Consider the following 20,488-nt stretch of genomic DNA (forward strand, 5'->3'; position numbering starts at 1 on the left):
ACGACACTTCTTTGTTCTCATCCTGACCTATCTTTCTGTGAGTCTCTTGTTCGTTTTTCTTCTTCCAGGAGCAATACGAAGGAAAAGCCACTCAGTTCCCCTTGTACCTAATTAAACACAGGAAAGCCTGGACAGAAGTAGCCAGTAACAGCCCTCTTGTTTCAGGCCAGGATTTGATTTTCAATGGGAAGAGGTGGTGGCATTACTTCAGATGAAAAACTAAAAGTAAGATACCATGTCTGAGCAGTTAACAAGTACTTGTGATAAACTTGTCAACCCGCAGGATTATATTTTGCCGCTAGATGTAACTGTGTGATTCAGAGGCATAGTCGGAAGACAACAAGAAATCAGGACTGAAGAATCAATATTTCTGCAATAAATATTGCTGCTGGACTTGCTGCTGAGCAAGATGAGAGTGAGCTTTGTCTTCAGAGGAGAGTCTGATTTTAAGCTGGAGCTGCCACATGGCCTTGCCTGCAGGCTCGTGTTGCTGCTTTCCCAGAGGATCTACCTCGGTTTGCCCCTGAGGAGAGCTCTGACAGACAGAACAGATAGGAAAAAGCACTACTCTGATACAAGTGGCCATGTGGGGGGTTGATGGCAATTTGGAAGAGACTTTTGTGAAAAAGCAGGATCTGAACACTAGCAGCTCAACAGAAATAAACAGTACTTTCAATGGGCAGCATCAGGTGAAGTACTGGGAGGAGTAAAGGAAAGCCTGAGGACAATTAAGGTTGGCTCTGGGGAAGATGTGCAGGCTTGCAAAATGCAAATCTATTTTCTTGTGAAGCTTCACTCATTCATGTCCACAAAGGCCTATGAACTTGGGGGAAGAGTAAGAGTGGTGATAGGCAGGAAGAATCCATTCCCTGAGACTCAGGGAAGGCTGGCAAGTGAAAAAAGTTGAAGGGAAGAACAGAGGAAAGTGTTTGTTTTTAAGTATCGTTCATAAAGGATAAAACTTTATCCTTTCTAGAAACAATGTGATTTATTGCTGAAACGGCTGGATGACACTAACTACAGACTCATCATCTGCTGAGAAGAGCTGTCTCCTCTTAGATCTTTTCCACTTAATCTCTGGCTTCACAAGACTCTGTTCTACTTACAGCACAAGCAAGCAAGAATATACATCACATTAGCAACAAGCTAACATACATCACATGCATGCCTTTATCAAGTGCTTTTTAGACCACAGATGCCTAAGCAACCACCCATCAACATTTCCATATCCAAACTGGATGTCTCCTAAAAATGCAGGCGAGAATTCAGCTGTCTAGTTTTTGTGATGGAAGCTGTTGTTAGACCAAAACCTTCACCTTCACAAAACATTAGCCTTCGACTCAAACACAAGACTGCTGTTACAGAAGAGAGCACATGATGCTATTGCACATAAGTCAGCGAGTTTCTTTTCTGACTGGATAAGCAGCTAATGCTCTTGAAGAAATATTCTACTGTCTCTTATGTGAGGCAAAGAATTTTTGGAGGAGCTGTTATAATTCACCTGCCCTTTTTGCATTCATTCCTGGGCAAGGTGGTGTTTGTGTACCTGACTTCTGCTGGAATCAAACACAGCATAGCACGTGATCCCCTCACCATACAAAATCCCCATGTCAGCCAGACCCAAGGAAAGGAGGTGGAATCACATCATGTTCTCCTGATCAACTACACCATTCTGTTTTTCAAGTGGATCAGCTATACAGAAAGCATTAATCTAAATTATCTCTTTAAGTAAGAAATGTCCATATCAAACACACTATTAGACCTCACCCAGATCTTGCAGGTGTATGACTGCCAGAACTTTTTCCTTGTTGTATCTTTCTCAGCCAGTCGCTGACCTGAGATAATGGTTTCTTCTGTCCACAGTTTATGCCTCCAATGAAAATCATATTGGGCATTATAGGCATGGGATAGTCAAAGACAAAGTCAAGTCTCTTCAGCCAAATAGACCCATGACTTAGAAGATGTGTAATTGTCATCGGCTTTTGGAGAAAGTCTGAGGCCAGGCTTTCAAATGGTGAAAAGACTATCCTGCAGGTAAAAGACTCTGAAAGGCTGATGAGGAAGTTCTTCACTCTCTGAGGGAACGTCATATGATCTGCATTGAGTGACAACATTCGTGGGACGTAGGACAGTGGGTCTGGACTCTGAGCAGCGTGAATGTCTATAGCACAGGGGATGCCCCACAAGAAGAAAACAATAGGGATGGATAGAAAAGTGCAAAGCAATTATCTATCCACAGGGTGTCAGAGGATCTGTAAAGATGACATCAGACTTACTTTCTTCGATGTATTTCATCATCTCTTTGTTGTATAGTAAGGAACTGCAGGAAGATTGAGGCATGGCAAAGCTCTTCTCAAATTACCCCAGGTATTCAAAATTCTCATCAGGAAAGGCTCTTCACTAAAACAGTTTGCACTGAGTGCATAAGTTCTTCCATCTCTTCCTTTTTGAAAGGTACAGAATACGTTTTCAATTCATATATCCCTGAGGAATCTATCAGCATTTTGCTGTCTGATGCGATAACAACTATTTCATGCCCTCTCTTGCTCAGCTCAGCCAGCACTTCCTTCATACTCAGCCAGTGGCTGCCCTCCACCGGGATCACCAGCAGTTTCCCAGCAGCAGCAGGACTCAGGCAGCACAAGAAGGGGAGCAGCACTGCCACCAGCATGTTGCCAGTGGGACGGACAGGAACCCATGCACGAGAGAGGCCAGGGGTGGGTCACAAACTTTTGTAGCTATGCTCCACCTACGCAAACACAGCATGTGGCAATGCTTTCTAATGATACCTCTGCCCTTTTGACTTGCCTCACATTTCAGGTGTTCACATGTTTGCACGGGATGGAAGTCACAGTAGGTGATTAATGATGATAAAAGGTTGAGATGAGGTTTGCACTTCAAAAGCAGGTTTGCATGAGCATGAGAAAGGTGTGTATCCTATCATACACTTCACTCTCCCAAGCTGAGACTACAGTTCAGTGCCTCAGCCTTCTCTTCTTCTTCCCATACTAGGACCACAGCCTCATGACACTCCTTACCATCAGTAACCCAGCAACCTTTACTGATATTTACTGACAGCACGCTCTACCGTACGTAGGAATCCATGAAAGAAATGCATCCAGAGTGGATGGACAGAAACACTGCTTGAATTACCCCACATGGTAGTACTGGGTCTATAAAGAGTGCACCAAAATTACTTGTTTCCCTCTAGTGTTGGAGTCCTCTGTGCCACTGAAAGCTGACAGAGTTGTCACAGAGTGTAGTAATTTGCTATTTTTTTAAAAAGCTTTTTCTTTTCTAATGAAACTGAGGCAAGTAGTACAGTGAAACATAACTTATAGTAAAGATAAATATGGAAAATCAATGTTGACGTACCTGGGGTTTGGGTTTTGTTTTGTTTTAATAACCAAAACCAGTTGGTACAATTGAGAAAAATTAATTTTTTTTCATTGATGCAAACCTGCTTTTTTTGACGATAAGCAGCCAACAGAAAATCTTTTCCTATCTCTACACAGAACTTCCATCTAACCGCTTATCCTATCAGGTATAAAACTAAGTTGCAAAACAGCAGTTCATCCTTGTACCTCAGATAACATCAACCAACAACAAGTTTCTAGTTCATGGCCCATGTCAGTTCAGTTCATGACTGAAACAGTTCATGAACTCTAGATCCTTCTTAGTTGTCAATTGCTCGGTTTTTAAATGTGGGTGATAACCTCTCACCATAGAAGTTTGTAAGTAGGTGGCTGGGCAGGTGCCTCTGGGATACAGTTTGCTCCTCCAAAGCATTCAGGGCTCTACATCACTGGTGGAGCTTTCTTTCACATGCAATTTCTGCATGCTTATTTTCAAGACTGGTGGGAAAGTTTGGCCTTATGGAGAACCTGCCCTCCAAAAAGAGCAGCCAGCTCCATCACCCGCACTGTCCCCATATCGGTAGTTTATGACACAGGATTAACTTAATGGGAATTTTCAAACAGCGCAGGAGAAGATGATGCACAGAAACAGACCTGTTGCTCATAACCTCTGAAAAGGCTGTCAAATGAACACTAGAAGAAGATACGTTCAAGCTAGACTGACAAATGAAGAAAGTCATGCATGTCCCGTGTGGGGCATTCACAGCCATCTGCTTGGGTCTTTAATATCCGACCAGCAATCTTTCCTACTCCTCACTCCATGTCCTTTTGAAAGACCCCTTGTGAGCAACTGCTACTCCTTTTCCTTCATGCGAACATATATAACCAGTTAGAATGAACCAAGCAGCACTAGAGACTGTCCTGGGAAGAGGATTGGCTCTGCCACTTCCAACACAAGCACTAAACGTACTTATCTGGACAAAAGGGGAGGGTATTAGGGCTTTCTCCTACACTACTCTGTTTCAGGGGCACTCACAATTTCAATATTTGAATATCCCTTTCCTGCTTTTGATCTGCTATAAATTATGCTGTACTTGATTCAGAGACCTGGTTGGTACCCAAAAACCTGAATGGGAATTTAGAGAAGACATCCATGCCCAGAAAAGCTTAAAACCTAATTAAATAGCCTATGAAAGAAGGGTAAGATACATTTTAAAAAGGCTTTCTTTTGGGGGTTTGATATTGACATCTTGACATAACGGGAAAGATGTAAATATATCAATCTGGCAGATGGACACGACAGAAAAAGAACTGATGAATAGCTAAAATGTTAAGACCTATAACCTTCAATGTCTATGAAAGGAGAATGGGTATACAGAGGTATGGACGGACAGTCCATGAGACAGCTGGAAAGGGAGGACACCATGGGGCAGACAGAAAGCAGACTGTGCTTATGGATGTTCTTCAGGCTCTTTCAGAGCAATACAGTCAAGTCCCCTGAGCCTGGCTTTGGTTGTAGGGACAGCTCTTACGGAGATGGACATGGTATAAGAAACTTAGATGAAAAGGAAGCTACCAAGTCTGGCTCCTGTTGGGGAGGAAAGTTTGCTACTCACCAAAATTCAGGTGAGCTTCAGTTCAACAAAACAGCTTATCATTTGCATAAACGTTACATGTCACTTAAATTTTCATATCTGATAAGACTTTAGGTTTGCCAGAATACGATTTAATCTGAATGCTAGATAGTAGGAAATAACATTTCTGCATCATGCAGGATTTCTCATTAGCTTTCTATCTTTAAATACCAAGGTGTTGTCAGTTAGGTTTTGATGTAAGGATGTTTAAATATTTATGTTCTTTTCAATTAAAAAAAAAAAAAAATTTTATACCTGAGACAGTTTTTTCTTCTGATCACAGTTTATCCCTCCAATAAAAACCATGTTTGGCATCACTGGTCTCGGGAACTCAAACACAAAATCATATCTCATTAGCCAAACAGATCCACGGCTTAGAAGGTCTGTAGCTGTCACTTTCTTTTGAAAAATTTCATATGCAAGTTCTTCAAATTGAGCGAATATAGGCTTACAGTAAACGAACTCCAGCATATGGACCAGCATGTTCTTCACGCGTTGAGCAAATGTCATGCTATCTGAATTATTTAGGAAGAGTCTGGGGACATAGGAAGGAGGGTTTGGACACTGGGTAGCTTCAGAATCCATACCGCAAGGAAACCCCCGCAAGAAGTAGACAGAAGGAACTGAAAGATACTCAGTAATTATTGGTCCACACATCAGAATTGGATCCGTGAAAACCACATCAAATTTGCTCTCTCTCAAATAGTGCATCATGTCTTCATTGTGCAAAAGGCTCTTACAGTTGGTGAAAAAGAACCTGGAAACTTCTAACATGCTTTGATACATTGTAATAATAATATTCAAAACAGATTGTTCAATAAAATGAGCATTAACGAATGACTTGAGCGTAACAGCTAAATGTTCTTCTGCATAAGGTATTGGATATACTTTCACTGTATAATTCTGAGGCTCCTTTGGCTTCATATACAAACTTGTTGACGGTACAACCACAACAACTTCATGTCCATTTTGCTGGAGTTTCTCCACCACTGGGCGCATGCTGAGCCAGTGACTTCCATCCTGAGGTATCACCAGGATCTTTCCACCTTCAGCAAAGGTTAAGGATAATGTCAAAAGAAGAAACATCCAAGTATATTGGTAAAAACACTGAAACGGGAGAGCCATTTCAGTAGAAGTAAACTGGAGACTTCTGCTCTAGAGGCATCCGACACTGTCCTTTATAGGAAGGTCCATGCAAGCTTTAACTTTTCTGCAGGGAACTTATTGACTGCAGAAATAAATATTTAACTTCCCAATATTATTGTGGTTATCCTTCAATATTGCTCATGTAACAGGGAAGGGGAGCACACTGGTTTTGAAAAAAAGATGTCTCCCTTTGTACTTTTTGTTAATTTTTAAGCTTGGAAGTATGTCAGCACATTCCTTCCTTCCTGAAACTAAGAAGACGAGGGATGTCATCTTGTAATAATACTTGTGGTTAATACCATTGACTTGGTAAGTACTCAGTGAGAAAATAAGCCTGGTTTTGCTTTCAAAAGGCAACCTTTAAAATACACCCCCAGAATGAATGGAAATTGCAACATCTTTTCTTTTATGGACTAGCCTAACTGAGAACACCTATCCAGTATGTAGAAGGCTGATGTTAAATTCCCACCTCCTGGAAGCAATCAAACCTGCATGTCTTATGAATATAGCACAGCTACCAGGGTGTACTATGCAATCCCAAATCTGAGGAGGAGAACAACAATCCTGTTTGGCTTTTCTCCCCATGGTACTGGACAAAAAAAATGAACCAAATGATGGATTCAGGGCAAGTGAAGGGAAAGGAGGCCAGTGTAGATCTTTTGGGACACAATGAAGGAGCCTTGGTCTTTGGTCACTGTCCTGAAAACCCTTTTCATATATTGTGAGCAAGACAAAATTTAGGAGGAGATATGATATCTTTTACTAATCCCACTGATAACATACACATGGAAAACCCCAACAAGCAAACTAGGCTTTTGAGCTCTCCTCCTTTCACAGATACAGGTGGTAACATAAGCAACCACATACAGGTGTCTCCTGGACCTCTTCAGCTATGAGCCCTGACGGAGCTGCAAACTCACCTTTCCTCTTCCATGTTCCCTTCTGGGCAGCAGCCCAACTTTGATGAGAAGAGAGATCCTCTCTTGATTAAATTAGCCAGGAACTTGGTAGTTGGATCTGGGTTTGAATCCACTCACAGGGAGGCACAAGCTGTCCCTACAGTTCATGTTCCCTGAGGGAGGAACTGATTGCTGGGCTGTTACAAAAAATATAGGAGGTAATACCCCAGCTTGGGTTTCCAAAGAAAGCTCTACTAGGGTGGTGTGACCCCTTGTTTGCTGGCATTTACTGCTGTCCTCTGGGAATGTGCAGTGAAGTGAGGACCTCAGGGCTTTGCTGGAGGAATGTTTTCTCTTTATGCAAGTAAAAGCAATGCCAGACCAAAGTCTTTTGGGTAGTGCTAAGGAAGAGGTCCTTGTGAAGAAAAGAGCTGATGCAAAACTATCAGCGGCACAAAGTTTTTCCTCTTCCTTCCTTTTATAAGTGGTGGTGGGATTCCCAGCATCTTCAGTATGGAGAAACAAACCCTTACAGCCTTAGGCAATGGGGTTTGTCTCAGTAGATACCCAAAGGGTGCTAGCACTGCTCTGTGGAGCTTCACAGTGTCATGCTGAGATGGAGGAACCAGCTTTAGACATGGAGAACCGATTTCTAGAGAGGGCCAAATATGGGAGAGTGAGAGGCGGGAGACAGTTTTGTAAGGCACAGACTGAAAGTGTGAGATTGAACTGATTTATGAATAATTCTGATTAAATGCTGGAGATTCAGAGATAAAAAGTGTATTGCAAGTGCTGTGATAAGAAGTGACCAAATCCATTTGGAACTTGCTGTTTGGTATGGGTTTTTCTCTGCACTTGAATATGACCTTCAACAGCAAATTAGTTGGCTGAAAACAGCCCATAAAAATTCCATCTTCCAGTGTCTATAAGAGAACAAGTCTCTTGCTGGTATGGCTACACTTTCTTACGGGCTCAACAGACTCCCTACTTTTTGTACCAGACCATCAGAGCAAAAACTGTGGAAAAGGTGAGACAACAACAGGAAGGACAGAATAAAAAAAAGATAAATTAGAGGTAAACAGAGAACAGACAAACAGACAAAGAAAGGATGAAGTTCTCAGGTTAGCACAGAATCAGCTGAGGTCAGATGTAAGCTGGGTAATTATTATTCAGAAAATTAACAGACTGGCTCATTTTTCAAAATAACATGGTAGGTTTACATGTGTTCGTTGTTCATTATCCAGTAGCAAAGGGCACCTGGGCCCCTTGCAGGTTTGAAGGGTGTGGTGCTGGTTACCAACTCCAGTTGTATCTGCAGACAAGGACCACAGCGTAGTTTGAGGAACGGAGGGCTCAAAGAGTGAGAACCATGTGCGAGCTCCTGGTATTGGGGAGGAAAGGCTTTCCCACTGGATACTAAGGACAGAAATTTTATGTTAAACAAGGCTGAAGCTTGGGTGACTCAGGACTGCAGATTTATTTTCCTCCCAGGAGTACCTCTCACCATAAGGCTCATGTGGGTCACTCGTGTGGGTGTCCCTCTGAGCTGGCAAGGAGCGTTGCAGTGATGGAGCAGAGCTGCAGTGGCATACAAGCAGCTCTGAGGAGTTGGGACTGCTTGGGCCCTGAGCCATAACCATGTTGAGGGGTTTGGGTGCAGGTGTGCTTACCCCTCAACCCATGATTGCTTCAGCTGGAAAAGGTACTAAAACTCTCTCAAACTGCTTATCTCTGAGTTGGGCTGGTTGTGATATGTGGATTTCTTCTAACCTGAGCAGCAACCAGTGAGCGGCGCTAAGGGAAGAGGATAGCAAATGGATACCTCAGCAGCTACTTGCTATATGAGTAGCACTAAAACTAGAACTAAAACCAAATGTTTGTTGAGGCAGCCTGGAAGTGTTTGTTTCATTTACTGGATTTGTCTTCCTGTTGTTAGATGAGATTGCTCATCCCCTTATGCTCTGGGTCTTGCAAGTAGGAAAAGGTTGCTCAAATGCAAGAGTGTGTGGATGATGTAATTTGATTTCCCAGGTTTCTGGATGATGGATCAGGCTTATACATGGAGGAATCCTTGTGTAACTGAATCCAGACCTTTTCTTGATGCTGAACAGTGTCAGGCAAATGAAGGTTGGTAACTGCTGACATGAACCTGCCTGTTTGCCCCCTTATATTTTACATAGCTATGGAGATATATTGGCATTTGCCTGCACCAGGTAAGATAGCATGTAGTTTGGCTAGCATGACTTCAGAGGAAAAACAACCCATAAAAGTGATGATATGTTGACTGCAAGTTGGAAAGTAATCTTACTCTAAGTCTTTGCAAGAGCAAGAAGCAGCAGGCAGCTAAGCAAATCACAGAACACAGATCATTTCTAGGGCAGCCCTTTCCTAAGCTGTAAATAGAAATCATGTGAAAATGATAGTATGTGATTCTGAAATTAATGACTGTATCCTAACAGAAAGGTGACATTTAAGGCTGCCCAGGTAACTGTAATTGGAACATTTCCTAACTTTTGTAGGGCAATGTGTTCGATATTTGTAAATATAATACTCTCATAACTTTTCTGGATTTTTGTGCATAGAACTCTGTCAAATATTGTACCTTTAGACCCACATTAGAGAAGGTGTTTTAATTTAACCGGAAGACAAACTTCCCATAGAAAGGGAAACTAAGGCAGTAGTTCCATTTGATATGAGGGAATTTTTGTCAAAAGAACTGTGTTTTACAGCTTCATCCAATACCTCTTCTTCAAAGTATGGGAGGCACAGGGTTGTGGACAAGAGCAAACTGAACAGAACAGTGAGATGAACTGTTTGGTTAGAGCAGCCGTTTCAGGTTGATACATACTGTGCATTGAAGATGCACAATGCATGATGGTTAATCAAAGTAGTGCTGCTTTTTCAAAAGTAGTGCTGCTTTTACTTGTCTGATGTTGTGTATTTTGCCATTGCAATATAAGACAGATGAACAGTATTGTCAGATTTAAAGGTGTGCTCAACATCCTTTACAAAAGCATAATAAACAGATGCTGCTGTGATATCAGGCTGCTCTGATCTGCCACTAGGTTCATCAACACCTTGAATATTGCATAAAAAAACCGACCCTAGTATTTGGTTCATGAACAGAGTGATGACTACTGCTTCAGTGCTGAAAATGAAGAGTTCCCCTTGTAGCTGTACTAATTCTAGCTACCCATGTTAGCAAATTAACAGTACCCGCAGACATGACAGGATCCCTTCTGAGGTCACACGAAGTGACATGTGGGTTGTGCAGGCTTTTGAAAAGTGTGTCTCTGCGTACCAGGTATGTGTGCACACTTTGGTACTGCTTACTGTATTCTTTGGCTTCTTGCCAAAGTCTTTGAATTCCACTTTAATTGCACATCTCAAAGGACCAGTTAGAAATGTCTCCTTATCAGAGCTTCCCAGATGCTGCTGTCTCTGGCAGGAGGGTTTCAGAACAGGACCTGTTTTCTTAATCCTTGTGCTGGAGGGACAAACCACAGGGTGTTTATTCAGTTACACTTCTCCTTTACTTGAGTAACTACATACTTAAATCTGGGGTTATCTTAATTGGTTTTAAGTTAACCAGTTGTTTAAATAAGTAATGGGTGTTTCAGATTAAAAAAAACAGGAACAACTTTGAAAGGTTGCTATAGCTTACATTTCTGAACTTTGCTTTGATCAAATCATATGCACTTTGTTTTTATGAGCTGCCCAAAAAAAGCAACTTTGCATTAACTTTGGTTAAAGATGAGATGTTCACCAAAGTGTCTCAGGGCTCACAGTCCGAGTTGATTTGCGATGTCGCCCTAATGAGGGACAGCTTACCATGCCAGCCTTCAGGTACTTCTGGAGTCATTAGAGGATGGCGCTGGCACAGGACCTCTGCTCAGTCAAGATATCGGGTCTGATTTCCTGCAAGCTTTGTATTAAACCTCCAGGCACATTGCAACTTGGCAACTGGATTTATGTGTCTGTTAATGAATATGTAATTGCTACTGAGACAGATGCCTATGCAAAGTGGGGACAAGAGGAAACCCAGCCTGAGGCAGCTAGTGCGGTTATCTTAGTCAATAAGTAAGTGCAGTTTGTGCTCCCCCAGGCCCAGCTTTGTGGTTGCATGTTCTCCCACTCCCTCTGAGACTGCAAGCTGTGGACGATGCTTATGGCTCAGAAAGGTCAAGGAACTTGGGATTTAATTCCCAGCTCTGTGCTGGATGAGACACAAATGCCCAGTTCTGCAAAAGCACAAGATCCTCAGCACACCGATGCTTTCAGCTCCAGAGCAGGTACTCCACGGGACCAGGTTAGATACGGGAGAAAGGAGCCCTCTTCTGGAATGAGGCCACAATGCCCGATTTTTCTGCCTGTGGAAAACTATGGAAGGCAGTGTAACAGAAAGGTCTGTGGCGTAAGCTACTCGCCTGAGAAAAGAAGCCTCATTTTGAATCTCTTGTTCTCTTTCTCCCTTTCCTAGTCATCCCAACTTTTTGTTTTCTTGTCTGTTGAGCAATGGGCTACAGGATTTCAGAGAACTACCTATTCTTACCATATTATATTTCTGAACAGTAATGGTCAACCCATGGTTTACACTCTACTACATTATTGCCTTGCTGCTGGGCACTGTTCAAAGTGAAATAGGAGAAATTCCTCTGCTCTCTGTAGAAAATGTAGCCAGAAAAGACGGACTGAAGATATGCAAGGTTTTTCAAGGTTTGGAACGTGATTTTTACCAAATGACAAATGTCAGTGTGAGGACGGGAGACGCCAGGTATAAAATAAGGGCAGGATGGTTCTACCATTGTAGCAAGCTACAAACTGTTTGTAGCTCTGAGACCTTCAAGATATAAAAGTAAAGACTTTTCATGCAACCAGCAAGAATTTGCCTCTTAAATCTCAAACTACGAAGTGCTGCTCTCTTGAGCCTAATGTGAGAGAATGCCTTATTTATAATATTATTGTAATATTCTAATTTATAATGTTATTCTTTATTTGCCTTATTCTTTATTGAGTTCAGTGGACTCTGCATAAACCCATCAGAGTTTAAAACAAATCTGAAAAAAGAAAGGAAAAAACCTTCAGCTCAAAGAAACTGTATTGCAATTGTGCAATGATATTGTGTGACCATAATTCAGAAGTGAAGGAATAATTTCAAAGGAAAGATGTTTGTGTCCTGCGTTGTGCCTGGAAAGAAATGTCTAGTGCTATTAGTTGTTTTAGAGACTATATGGTAACTATCAAAATAGATTTAAATTTCTAGATTAGCTTTAAAAACCGTGCAGAACAATTCTGGTAAAAGCAATGTGAAGAAATAGGTACGAAAACTTACTGAGTTTTGCGTACAAATGTCTTTCACCAAATACACCATTTTAGATTAATTCTTCCCATTTCAACATGACATTTATGTTTCACCATGATCTACAAACAGAAATAACTTAACACAGACAGCCATTGGTCAGGTGAAAGAAATATATGTCAGACTCCATGAAAATTAAATCAAAACTGGGTCTGGCTGGTGAATAATATACATTCACTGAGGACAGTAATTTGTAGCTGACAGATGAAGTCCATTTTTTGTTGGACTTGTCAGAAAATCCTCATTAATTCAAATAAGTCATCTGCCTCCATCAAGGTAATTTGATTTCAGCCTGTGGAAAACAACTGCCAAAACCTGGTGGTATTAAATCATTATCAGAAATAAAAAAATTCAATAGCACTAAACTTCCAGAAATTACATACTCACATTTCATTGGAAAATGTATAATTTGGAGGAAAAAGAACATACCTTAGGCAGTGGATTCCTCTGAGCACAGTTTATACCTCCAATAAAGACCATATTGGGCATCACTGGTCTGACGTACTCAAACACAAAGTCAAATCTCAGAAGCCAAATGGAAGCAGAGTTCAGGAGGTCTAGCAGGGATACATCTCTCTGAAGAACTTCGGAGGAAAACTTTATCACATCTTCATAGAAACCGTTACAGTACCCAAGCTCCAGGAGGGCAACCAGTGCATTTTCCACTCTTTGGAAAAAAGTCATGCGGTCTGAGTTGAAGGTAAATAGTCTTGGGGTGTAGGACAGAGGGCTCGGGCACTGCGGTGCTTCATAATGCAAGTTGCAAGGAAATCCTCTCATGAAGAACACGAACGGAAGAGAAAGATAATTAGCAAGTGTCGCTCCGCAGATAAAAATGGGGTCTGTTAGGACAGCATCGAAGCCGCTTTGATTCAAGTACTGCAGGGTCTCCTTGCTGCTGAACAGGTTCTTGCACTGAACAAAGAACACACGGAAAACGTGCACCGAGTTGTACAGCGTTATAGCGTTCAGCGGGAAAGGCAGGTCCTTCAAGTGAGTGGCAATGTACTCACGAAAGGCATTATCCAGCTCTTCTAATGTGTAAGACACTGGGTATGTTTTCACCGTGTACGCCTGTGTCGCCTTCATCTGCCAGCTTACTTCTGGTATAACCACCACCACTTCGTGTCCTCTCTCAGTGAGCTTTTCAACCACTTGCCGCATGCTAAGCCAGTGGCTTCCATCCACGGGTACCACCAGGAGTTTCCCTCCATCTGAGAGGCCAGGAAGGAGGAAGATAAAAATCCAGGCACAGCAAAGCCGCAAAGTCATGTTCCTGTGGTCAGAATACGGACTGTGAAAGTCGTCTCCTTCAGTATCTTGAATATGCTTTTGAGGGAAGCTGGTGGGTTTGTCTGTTGAGTTGTGCTGCTTTGTCATAATCTAGTAGTTAATGGTTCACTGCTTTGGGTTGTGGATTGTTTCTTTTTTTTCCCTTACTTGTAAAGCCAAATGCGGTGACCCTTTCCTGTGCTGAATCATTGGAGTTCCTCAGTGTTCAATTCCTCAATATGCTAGTCAGACTTCACAGGACTTCTCTCTTGATCGTTGATGTGTCTTGTCTTACCCCTTAGCCAGGGCCAGAGAAGGCAAGCCTGTTGCAAACAACTCCAACACCACATTAACAAATGAAAACAGCCTCAATAAATTTCATTGTGGCTGGAGACATGGATGTTCAGATAATTTCTCTGAGGACAGAAGAGAAGACCCTCAGGGTAAGGGGAAAGGGCAGGTGAACGAACTCTTCTGAGCTAGCAGGAATCTCAACAGTCTACAATGACACCAAGAAGAGACACTGAGAGAGGCTGACCTGGCAGCTCAGGCAGAGATCTGTGAAGCCGAAGCCCGGGTTCTTGCTTCCGAGCAGTAATGCAGTTGTTTCACAGCCTACGAGAAGGCCCTCAGGCCGTTGAAAACTCCTCACCACTTGCCTATACATCAAGTAGAGGCCAGACATTAGACATGTACTAAATGTGTTTTAACGACTACTATTCCCCGTATGGCTTGGACTGTTCAGTAGAGACTCAGGTGTGAGCCCAGGTATCGGACCTGACTTAAAAGAGCAGCTTCAGCGCAAGCATGGGTTTGCAAGAGCCATCAGCTTCACAGCATTGGTTTTGACGTTATCAATGCCAAAACGATTAGGTGCCTAAATAGCACCATGACGTGGAAAACTAATGAAACTTAGGATATTTAGAGCCACGCCGCCTCTGTTCCTCAGGCACACAACTGAGATACAGAAACAATATTTCTCTCCCGTGCGTACCGTGGTCAATGCAATGAAATTAATTATGTATTGTTTTCTTCCTGTTTTCCTATCAGTCTTTTTATTTCTTTTTCCCAAAAGTTACAATGCCTGTAACTTTCTCCTTGTGTAGGGGAACTACCGAATGAGTGGCAGAAAAGAGTTCTCTTTCAGGCACTTGGTAACTTGTCAGAAAACAAAATATTTGAGCTTCAGAGTAAGGGGAGAAGCTCTGAGGTAAAAGTGAAAAAAAAAACCCTCTCAGAATCCTTTATGTTATTATAAAGAAAAAAAGATCAATAATAACGAAAACATGCTGTTATTTCCAGATTTGTATAAAACATTATGATTGTATGAAACATAAATGATTGTTTTGTATAAAACACACTTAAAAGTGATTGATCATTAAAAATGATCGATGACCAGTTTAGTAAACAGCATTTTCTCACAAAAAGGTTGATTTTTTAAAGTTTTTTTTTTTGGCACCCCCTATTTGCTGAAGAGGAGTAAGCAGAGAGCTGGTAGGGAAATGTCCTGCCATCCCCTCCCCTCCCTTCTGCAGCAGGACGACTTTGCCATCCAAACCTCGCAGCACCCTTACTGTGAAGAGAATAGGTGCAAAGGGAAGTGCAGCATGGGTGAAGTTAATCAGTACCTTAGAGGCATTTCTGAGAGTTTGAGAGTTTGCCACCAACTCCCTCAGTTGGCTTTGTTATCTGGCAGGGGTTTCTTGCTGAGTTAAACTTTGATGGGTTCAAGGGACTGCGAGATAAGAATTGCTTACCTCTCACGTGTGGTCATCCATACAAGAAGACAGTGGGAACTTTGAATTTGGGTAAGATGCCGCATAGATGGGGAATGCCAGGGGAGGAATGGACAACCTCAAGAGAAAAGAGCTGTGCTGGAAAGCTGTAGCAGGAAGGAGGGACGTTGTGTCAGCACGACTGCTGCCTGTGGTTCTGTGGCCCCACTGGCACGATGTGCGTGATCACAGGGGACCATAGCAAGTGAGGTGCCAGCTGGGTCGTTCTAGGCTTGGTAGCAGCATTAGGAAGGCTTGTTTCAAAGAGGGAGCTAGTCTTCTCTGATTATTGGCCAGGCTCATCTGTATCTGCAATCCCAATGCCGGTACAAGCCCTGGCCTACACTTGATGGGGCCATGTGACGCCTAGGAGGGAACTGGACCAGGAGGGATGGGTGGAGAAGCAGCCCCAGCCTCTGTGAGGGCTCTTCCTTGCAGAAGCCCTTGTGCTACAAGGCTGGTAGGCTGAGCTTCATCCCCGGCTACATTTTTCAGAAGGCTTCAGCAGGGCCTGTCCCTGGCGGTGGTCTGAGAGGTTTGGGTGATGGCGGTGCTGTGACGCTCTCCTCCCCTGCCAGGTCCCAGCAGAAGCAGGGCCCAGGTGGGCCGGGCCTCCTCCAGGCCCTCAGGCTGGGGAGGCAGCGCAGGCCCCGGCGTCTCCATGGCAACACTTGCCGCCTTACCCCCGCGACAGGGAGGGGTCACCCCTGCCACCAGCAGGCTGACTCCCACCATGCACCGCGGCCGGCAGGAAACTACAGCCCCCAGAAGGCCTTGCGGGGAGGCCCGCCCTCCCAGCGGGCAGTGCGGCTGCCCCCCGCCAGCGCCGTGGCGCACTACGACTCCCAGCAGGCTGTGCGCGCCCGCCGGCCCCGGGGCCGCGTTGCCGGCCGGTCTTCGGTTCGAATCGGCGCCCGTGCCCGGTGGTTCCTTCCGCCCGTGGCAGGAGGCGTCCCTCGCTCTGTGGAGCGGTGGAGCCGGTGGAGCGAGGGGGCGCCGCTGGGTTTGGGCAGGTGCGTGAAATCCCGGCGCCGCGGCGGCCTTTAGCTCCCAGCGTGCTTTGCGCGGCGGCCACAACAAACATGGCGGCGGCCGCGGGGCCGTGGCGGTAGGCGCCGGCCCGGCTCCAGGTGCTGGCTCTGAGCGGTGAGTCGGGTTAGGCGGCGGCGGGGAGCCGTTCGCCGCAAGCCCCGGCGCTGCGGGCCGGCCGGGGTGCGGGCGGCAGGCCCAGGGCACCGGTCTTCGTCCTCCCTTCGGTAGCGGTGAGACCGCGGCTGAAGACTGGGCCCAGCCCCGTGGGGACTGCGGGGCTGGAGCATATGGGAGGTGGAGAGAGGCAGGGAGAGCCGGGTGAGTTCAGCCTGAAGAAGGGAAGGCGAGGTGGAGACCGTAGTGCTGTCGGGAGGGCATCGGTGCAGCCTGATTCTTGCAGGGGGTGCACTGGGGTAGGATGAGAGGTGCCAGACCCAAGTTACAGCAAGGGAGGTTCCCATCAGAGATAAGGAATATAGGGCAGGGGCTTAGAGGGGTTTTGGGATCTCCTTTCATGGAGTTATTCTAACTTTGGCAGGGCAACGTCCTAATAAGCGATGTGCTCTAAATTGACCCTGCTTTGTGAGGGCATTGGACCAGAGACATCATGCAGAGATTCGTTCTAATCTATATGACTATGATTTTTAAGGGAAGGAAGCTGCTAGCAGCAGTGCTTTGAGAATCCTGAAATAAGGAGCGAGGGAGGATTTGGCACTGCCCAGCTGAAGTGCTTCTCTGGAGTGGTGGGTGGTACAGCAGACTGTCAGTAAAATGATGGCTGTCTCCTAGATATGCGCCTTTTTATGATGAACAAACCTATTAGGAGCAAGCTGTTGTGTATTCGGATGAGGAAAATAGGAAGAGTCATAATCTTTGGATGGTTAAATGCTAAAGTGCAGCAGGTCTAACTGGAAAAATGAATGAAGGCTACGAGACAGTTTGGAAAGAGTGCTAAACCTAGTAATTATGTCTTGAAGCATGGGAGGTGGGACCTTCACAGGTTTTTGGAGTTTTTCTGGGTGATCAAGGTATAAGAGCTGCATTCAGAGAAAAAAAACTTAATGCAAAGAGATGGAAATTATTTCTTTCCTGACTGTCTTCATTAAGAAGGATCTCTAGCCACATAATTTTATTCTGTGGGGGTTTGTAAAGGGATATGTATTGTACGAAGTGCTGAAGAAGCATTATAGAACAAGCAGAATGAACACTGCCATAGCCCTTTGCCTAAAAACTGCTCTACTGTGGGAAGGACTAAAATGGGGTTATGGTAATGCTGTTTTATACGAAGAGTTTTAGGAGATGCCTGAAGAACTACTGGCTGGTTGAATGGGGGGCTGTCAACTACGTTTGGGTTTCCAAAAGGTGTTCAGTAAGGTTTGCTGTTGAAGGCTCTCAAAGAAATTAAGCTGACACAGGAGAGGAAGGTTGTTGCTTGATTAAATAATTAGCTAAAAGATAGGAAATAGAAAATCAATTGTCACAGAGGAGAGTGAGGGGGAGTTTCTTTGTATCTTTGCTAGGGCTGTGTTCAGCATATCATAAACTATCAGGAAAAAAAACAGTGAATAATGAGGTGATTAATTTTTTGTGTGAAATCAACGGATATATTGCAGTAAAGACAAGTGCCATCAGTGGAACTTTAAAGTCTTGGTGCTCATGGGTGGCTGAGTGATACAATAGCAGGTAATATTAACTAGATGAGCGCAAAGAGATGCAGCATGGAGCAGAGACAGTCACACAGTCTCTTATGGTTATGTATATATACACATATTTATGTAAGGTGTGTGTATAGTGGGGTTTGAACTGAACACATAGGAGTGAGACCTTGGGGTAATAATAAACATTGCTTAAAGGAGTTTAGTGCTCAGCAGTTGTACAAAAAGAGAACAAACCAGAGCATTATTATTTATAAATATATAAGTAATATACATATATAGCTGTGGTCTGCACACGTCTTGAATGTTGCAGGCAGATGACGTCCTCTGATCTCAGAAACAGGGAAGGGAGAAGTTTAAGGGGTTTGGAGGAGGTAGATAAGGATAATCAAAGATAGGGAACAAGTTCAGTTGTAGGAATGAATATGTTTTTGTGGAGGCTTTTGTGTGGAAGAGATGCCTGAGTGGAACATGATAAAGATCTGTAAACTTGCAAGTGGAATGAAGGTAGATAGGGGAATGATTATTCACTGCTTCAGTAAAACTCATTGATTACTCACTGCTAATACAAGAGCTACAGCATACCAAATTAAATTATGGGGTGGCAAGTACAAAACAAAAGGGAGCTAACTTTGGGAATGCTGGTACATGCTAAGAGGTTGCAAGGCTTCCAAAAAGGACTGAAAAAATTCCCATAAGAAGAATTAGTTGTCATTGAGTTTCTGGCTCAAACATCTGGAAGCAAAGATAATATTTTCATAAAGTATCACTGTATTTTTGACCATTTATTACACTCTTCCCACCTGAACTGGCCAATACTAGAGACAGGTTACGTGTGCTCATGGATTTGTTGAGACACAGTGCAGGATTTTGATGAGTTTGAGAGACCTTGCATACCTTTCCTGCAGGAGACTGGGCAACTTGAGCACTAGTTAATTATAGGTGGTTAGAAGGACCCATTTATTTTGCTATGCGTGTTTTAGCTGATGTGAAATTGAAATGTGATGTACTTGATTCTAGTTAAAAGTCCATTCAGACCTGTGCTAACATAAATGCTTTTAATTCACCCTTTTTTTTTTGTTATATTAGTGCATACTTTTGTATGGATCTGTCATTCATTTTTAGAATGAACAGAATAAGATGAACAAAGTTACAAAGGAATTCTTCAGTCAGGGCTGAAAGGTTCATCGTGGAGGATTAGAGGTGGGTGGATTCAATTCCATTTTTAATAGTAAATAGATAACTTTGTATTTTTTAAGGACTGTTTTGCCTTCACAATGTTTGGGGACTTATTTGAAGAGGATTTTTCCTTTATTTCAAACAATCATTGTGGAAAAGGGAAGAAATCAAAGCCCAGAGATTCTGAGCCTCCAGCTCCCAGGGATTTCACCAACCTAAGTGGTATCAAAAATCAGGGTGGGACCTGCTACCTCAATTCCCTTCTGCAGACTCTGCTTTTCACACCTGAATTTAGAGGTAATGTGTTCAAAATCTTCTTAAAGTAATGTTGGAATCGATATTTTACAGTGACTTGCATTTCTCGTTATTTATTAAAGAAACACCACAAACATTATTTTCAAGAAGAGTTTATTTTAGTTCACTTACAATAATTTATTACAGAATACTCAGAGCTCTTGGTCTGTAAAATTAGTATCATCACTTCTGCACAAAATGTAAGTAAATTGTAAACATTATCTTTTCTTACAGGTGGACAGTTACAGTTTGTGTAAATAAGAGAGGTTATTGCTGTCTGTAAAATGTCAATGCAACCGCTACAATTCCTGAAAAAATAGATATTTTGCCATCTGAACACCTTCATGCTTACTTATGCTTTATTGTTATAGCTTGAACCAGTTGCAAGGATGACTGATGTTCCAAAATGTTGTTTAATGTCTTAATTTGCCAAAAAGAATAGCGTTATAATGCTTGATAGTTAAAATACAATAAATCTTTAAAGAGGAGACATTGGCTTTTTTTAAATAGGCATTTTTCTTTACAATTACAGAGGCGCTGTTCTCTTTAGGACCTGAAGAACTTGGGACTCTGGATGACAGCAGTAAACCAGATGCAAAGGTATTCAAAATTTTCTTGTCATTAGTCACTGCTGAATGTTGATTCGGAAGAATATCATTTCAATTCGCATGAAGCCTTTCATGAGAATGAATGAAAGCTTAACTTTGAAGTTGGTTGGCCAATACTAGATTTTGCACGCAGATGTAAGTTTTCAGTACCATAAGCTTTTGCTTCAAAAGTAAGATATCGAGCCTGTTTCTGCTGAATTTGAAAGCGGAGATCCTTTTGTCTTCAAGGGGAACAGGAACAGTCTGTACAGTCCTTTTCAGTTTTTTCTCTTCTGTAAT

General features: G+C 43.1%; 2 protein-coding genes and 2 pseudogenes across 13 annotated transcripts in view; 1 reads left to right on the forward strand and 3 right to left on the reverse strand.

Moving 5' to 3' along the window:
• Nucleotides 1–1,763: 1,763 nt before the first annotated feature.
• LOC142083864 (UDP-glucuronosyltransferase 1A1 pseudogene) lies at nucleotides 1,764–2,671 on the reverse strand (annotated as a pseudogene).
• Nucleotides 2,672–3,983: 1,312 nt separating this feature from the next.
• Nucleotides 3,984–6,076, reverse strand: LOC142083955 (UDP-glucuronosyltransferase 1A6 pseudogene; annotated as a pseudogene).
• Nucleotides 6,077–12,074: 5,998 nt separating this feature from the next.
• LOC142083866 (UDP-glucuronosyltransferase 1A8-like) lies at nucleotides 12,075–14,236 on the reverse strand. The gene is made up of 2 exons (XM_075153908.1): nucleotides 12,824–14,236; nucleotides 12,075–12,092 (listed from the first exon to the last, which is right to left on the reverse strand). Exons 1-2 carry the CDS (start codon nucleotides 13,772–13,774, stop codon nucleotides 12,075–12,077), a joined length of 969 nt encoding a protein of 322 aa, XP_075010009.1. The 5' UTR covers nucleotides 13,775–14,236.
• Nucleotides 14,237–16,298: 2,062 nt separating this feature from the next.
• Nucleotides 16,299–20,488, forward strand: part of USP40 (ubiquitin specific peptidase 40) — a 37,948-nt gene continuing 33,758 nt past the window's right edge. For 10 of the 12 annotated variants that reach the window (XR_012674175.1, XR_012674176.1, XM_075153797.1 and 7 more), the window contains exons 1-3: nucleotides 16,480–16,587; nucleotides 19,388–19,604; nucleotides 20,134–20,201. Coding sequence is in view for 9 of the 12 variants with exons in the window: in XM_075153797.1 (XP_075009898.1) it covers nucleotides 19,406–19,604; nucleotides 20,134–20,201 (267 nt within the window). In the remaining 3 variants the exon portion in view is untranslated. Of the gene's footprint in view, nucleotides 16,455–16,479; nucleotides 16,588–19,315; nucleotides 19,332–19,387; nucleotides 19,605–20,133; nucleotides 20,202–20,488 lie in introns of those variants that run through there. The other 2 variants (XM_075153807.1, XM_075153804.1) reach the window with 2 other exon arrangements.

Source organism: Calonectris borealis, chromosome 6 (assembly GCF_964195595.1).
Source record: "Calonectris borealis chromosome 6, bCalBor7.hap1.2, whole genome shotgun sequence".
In the NCBI taxonomy this organism is placed as follows: Eukaryota; Metazoa; Chordata; class Aves; order Procellariiformes; family Procellariidae; genus Calonectris; species Calonectris borealis.

What these genes read in the sequence shown, in the direction of transcription:
- LOC142083866 (XM_075153908.1), bottom strand. Translation starts at nt 13,774, where the DNA reads ATGACAAAGCAGCACAACTCAACAGACAAACCCACCAGCTTCCCTCAA.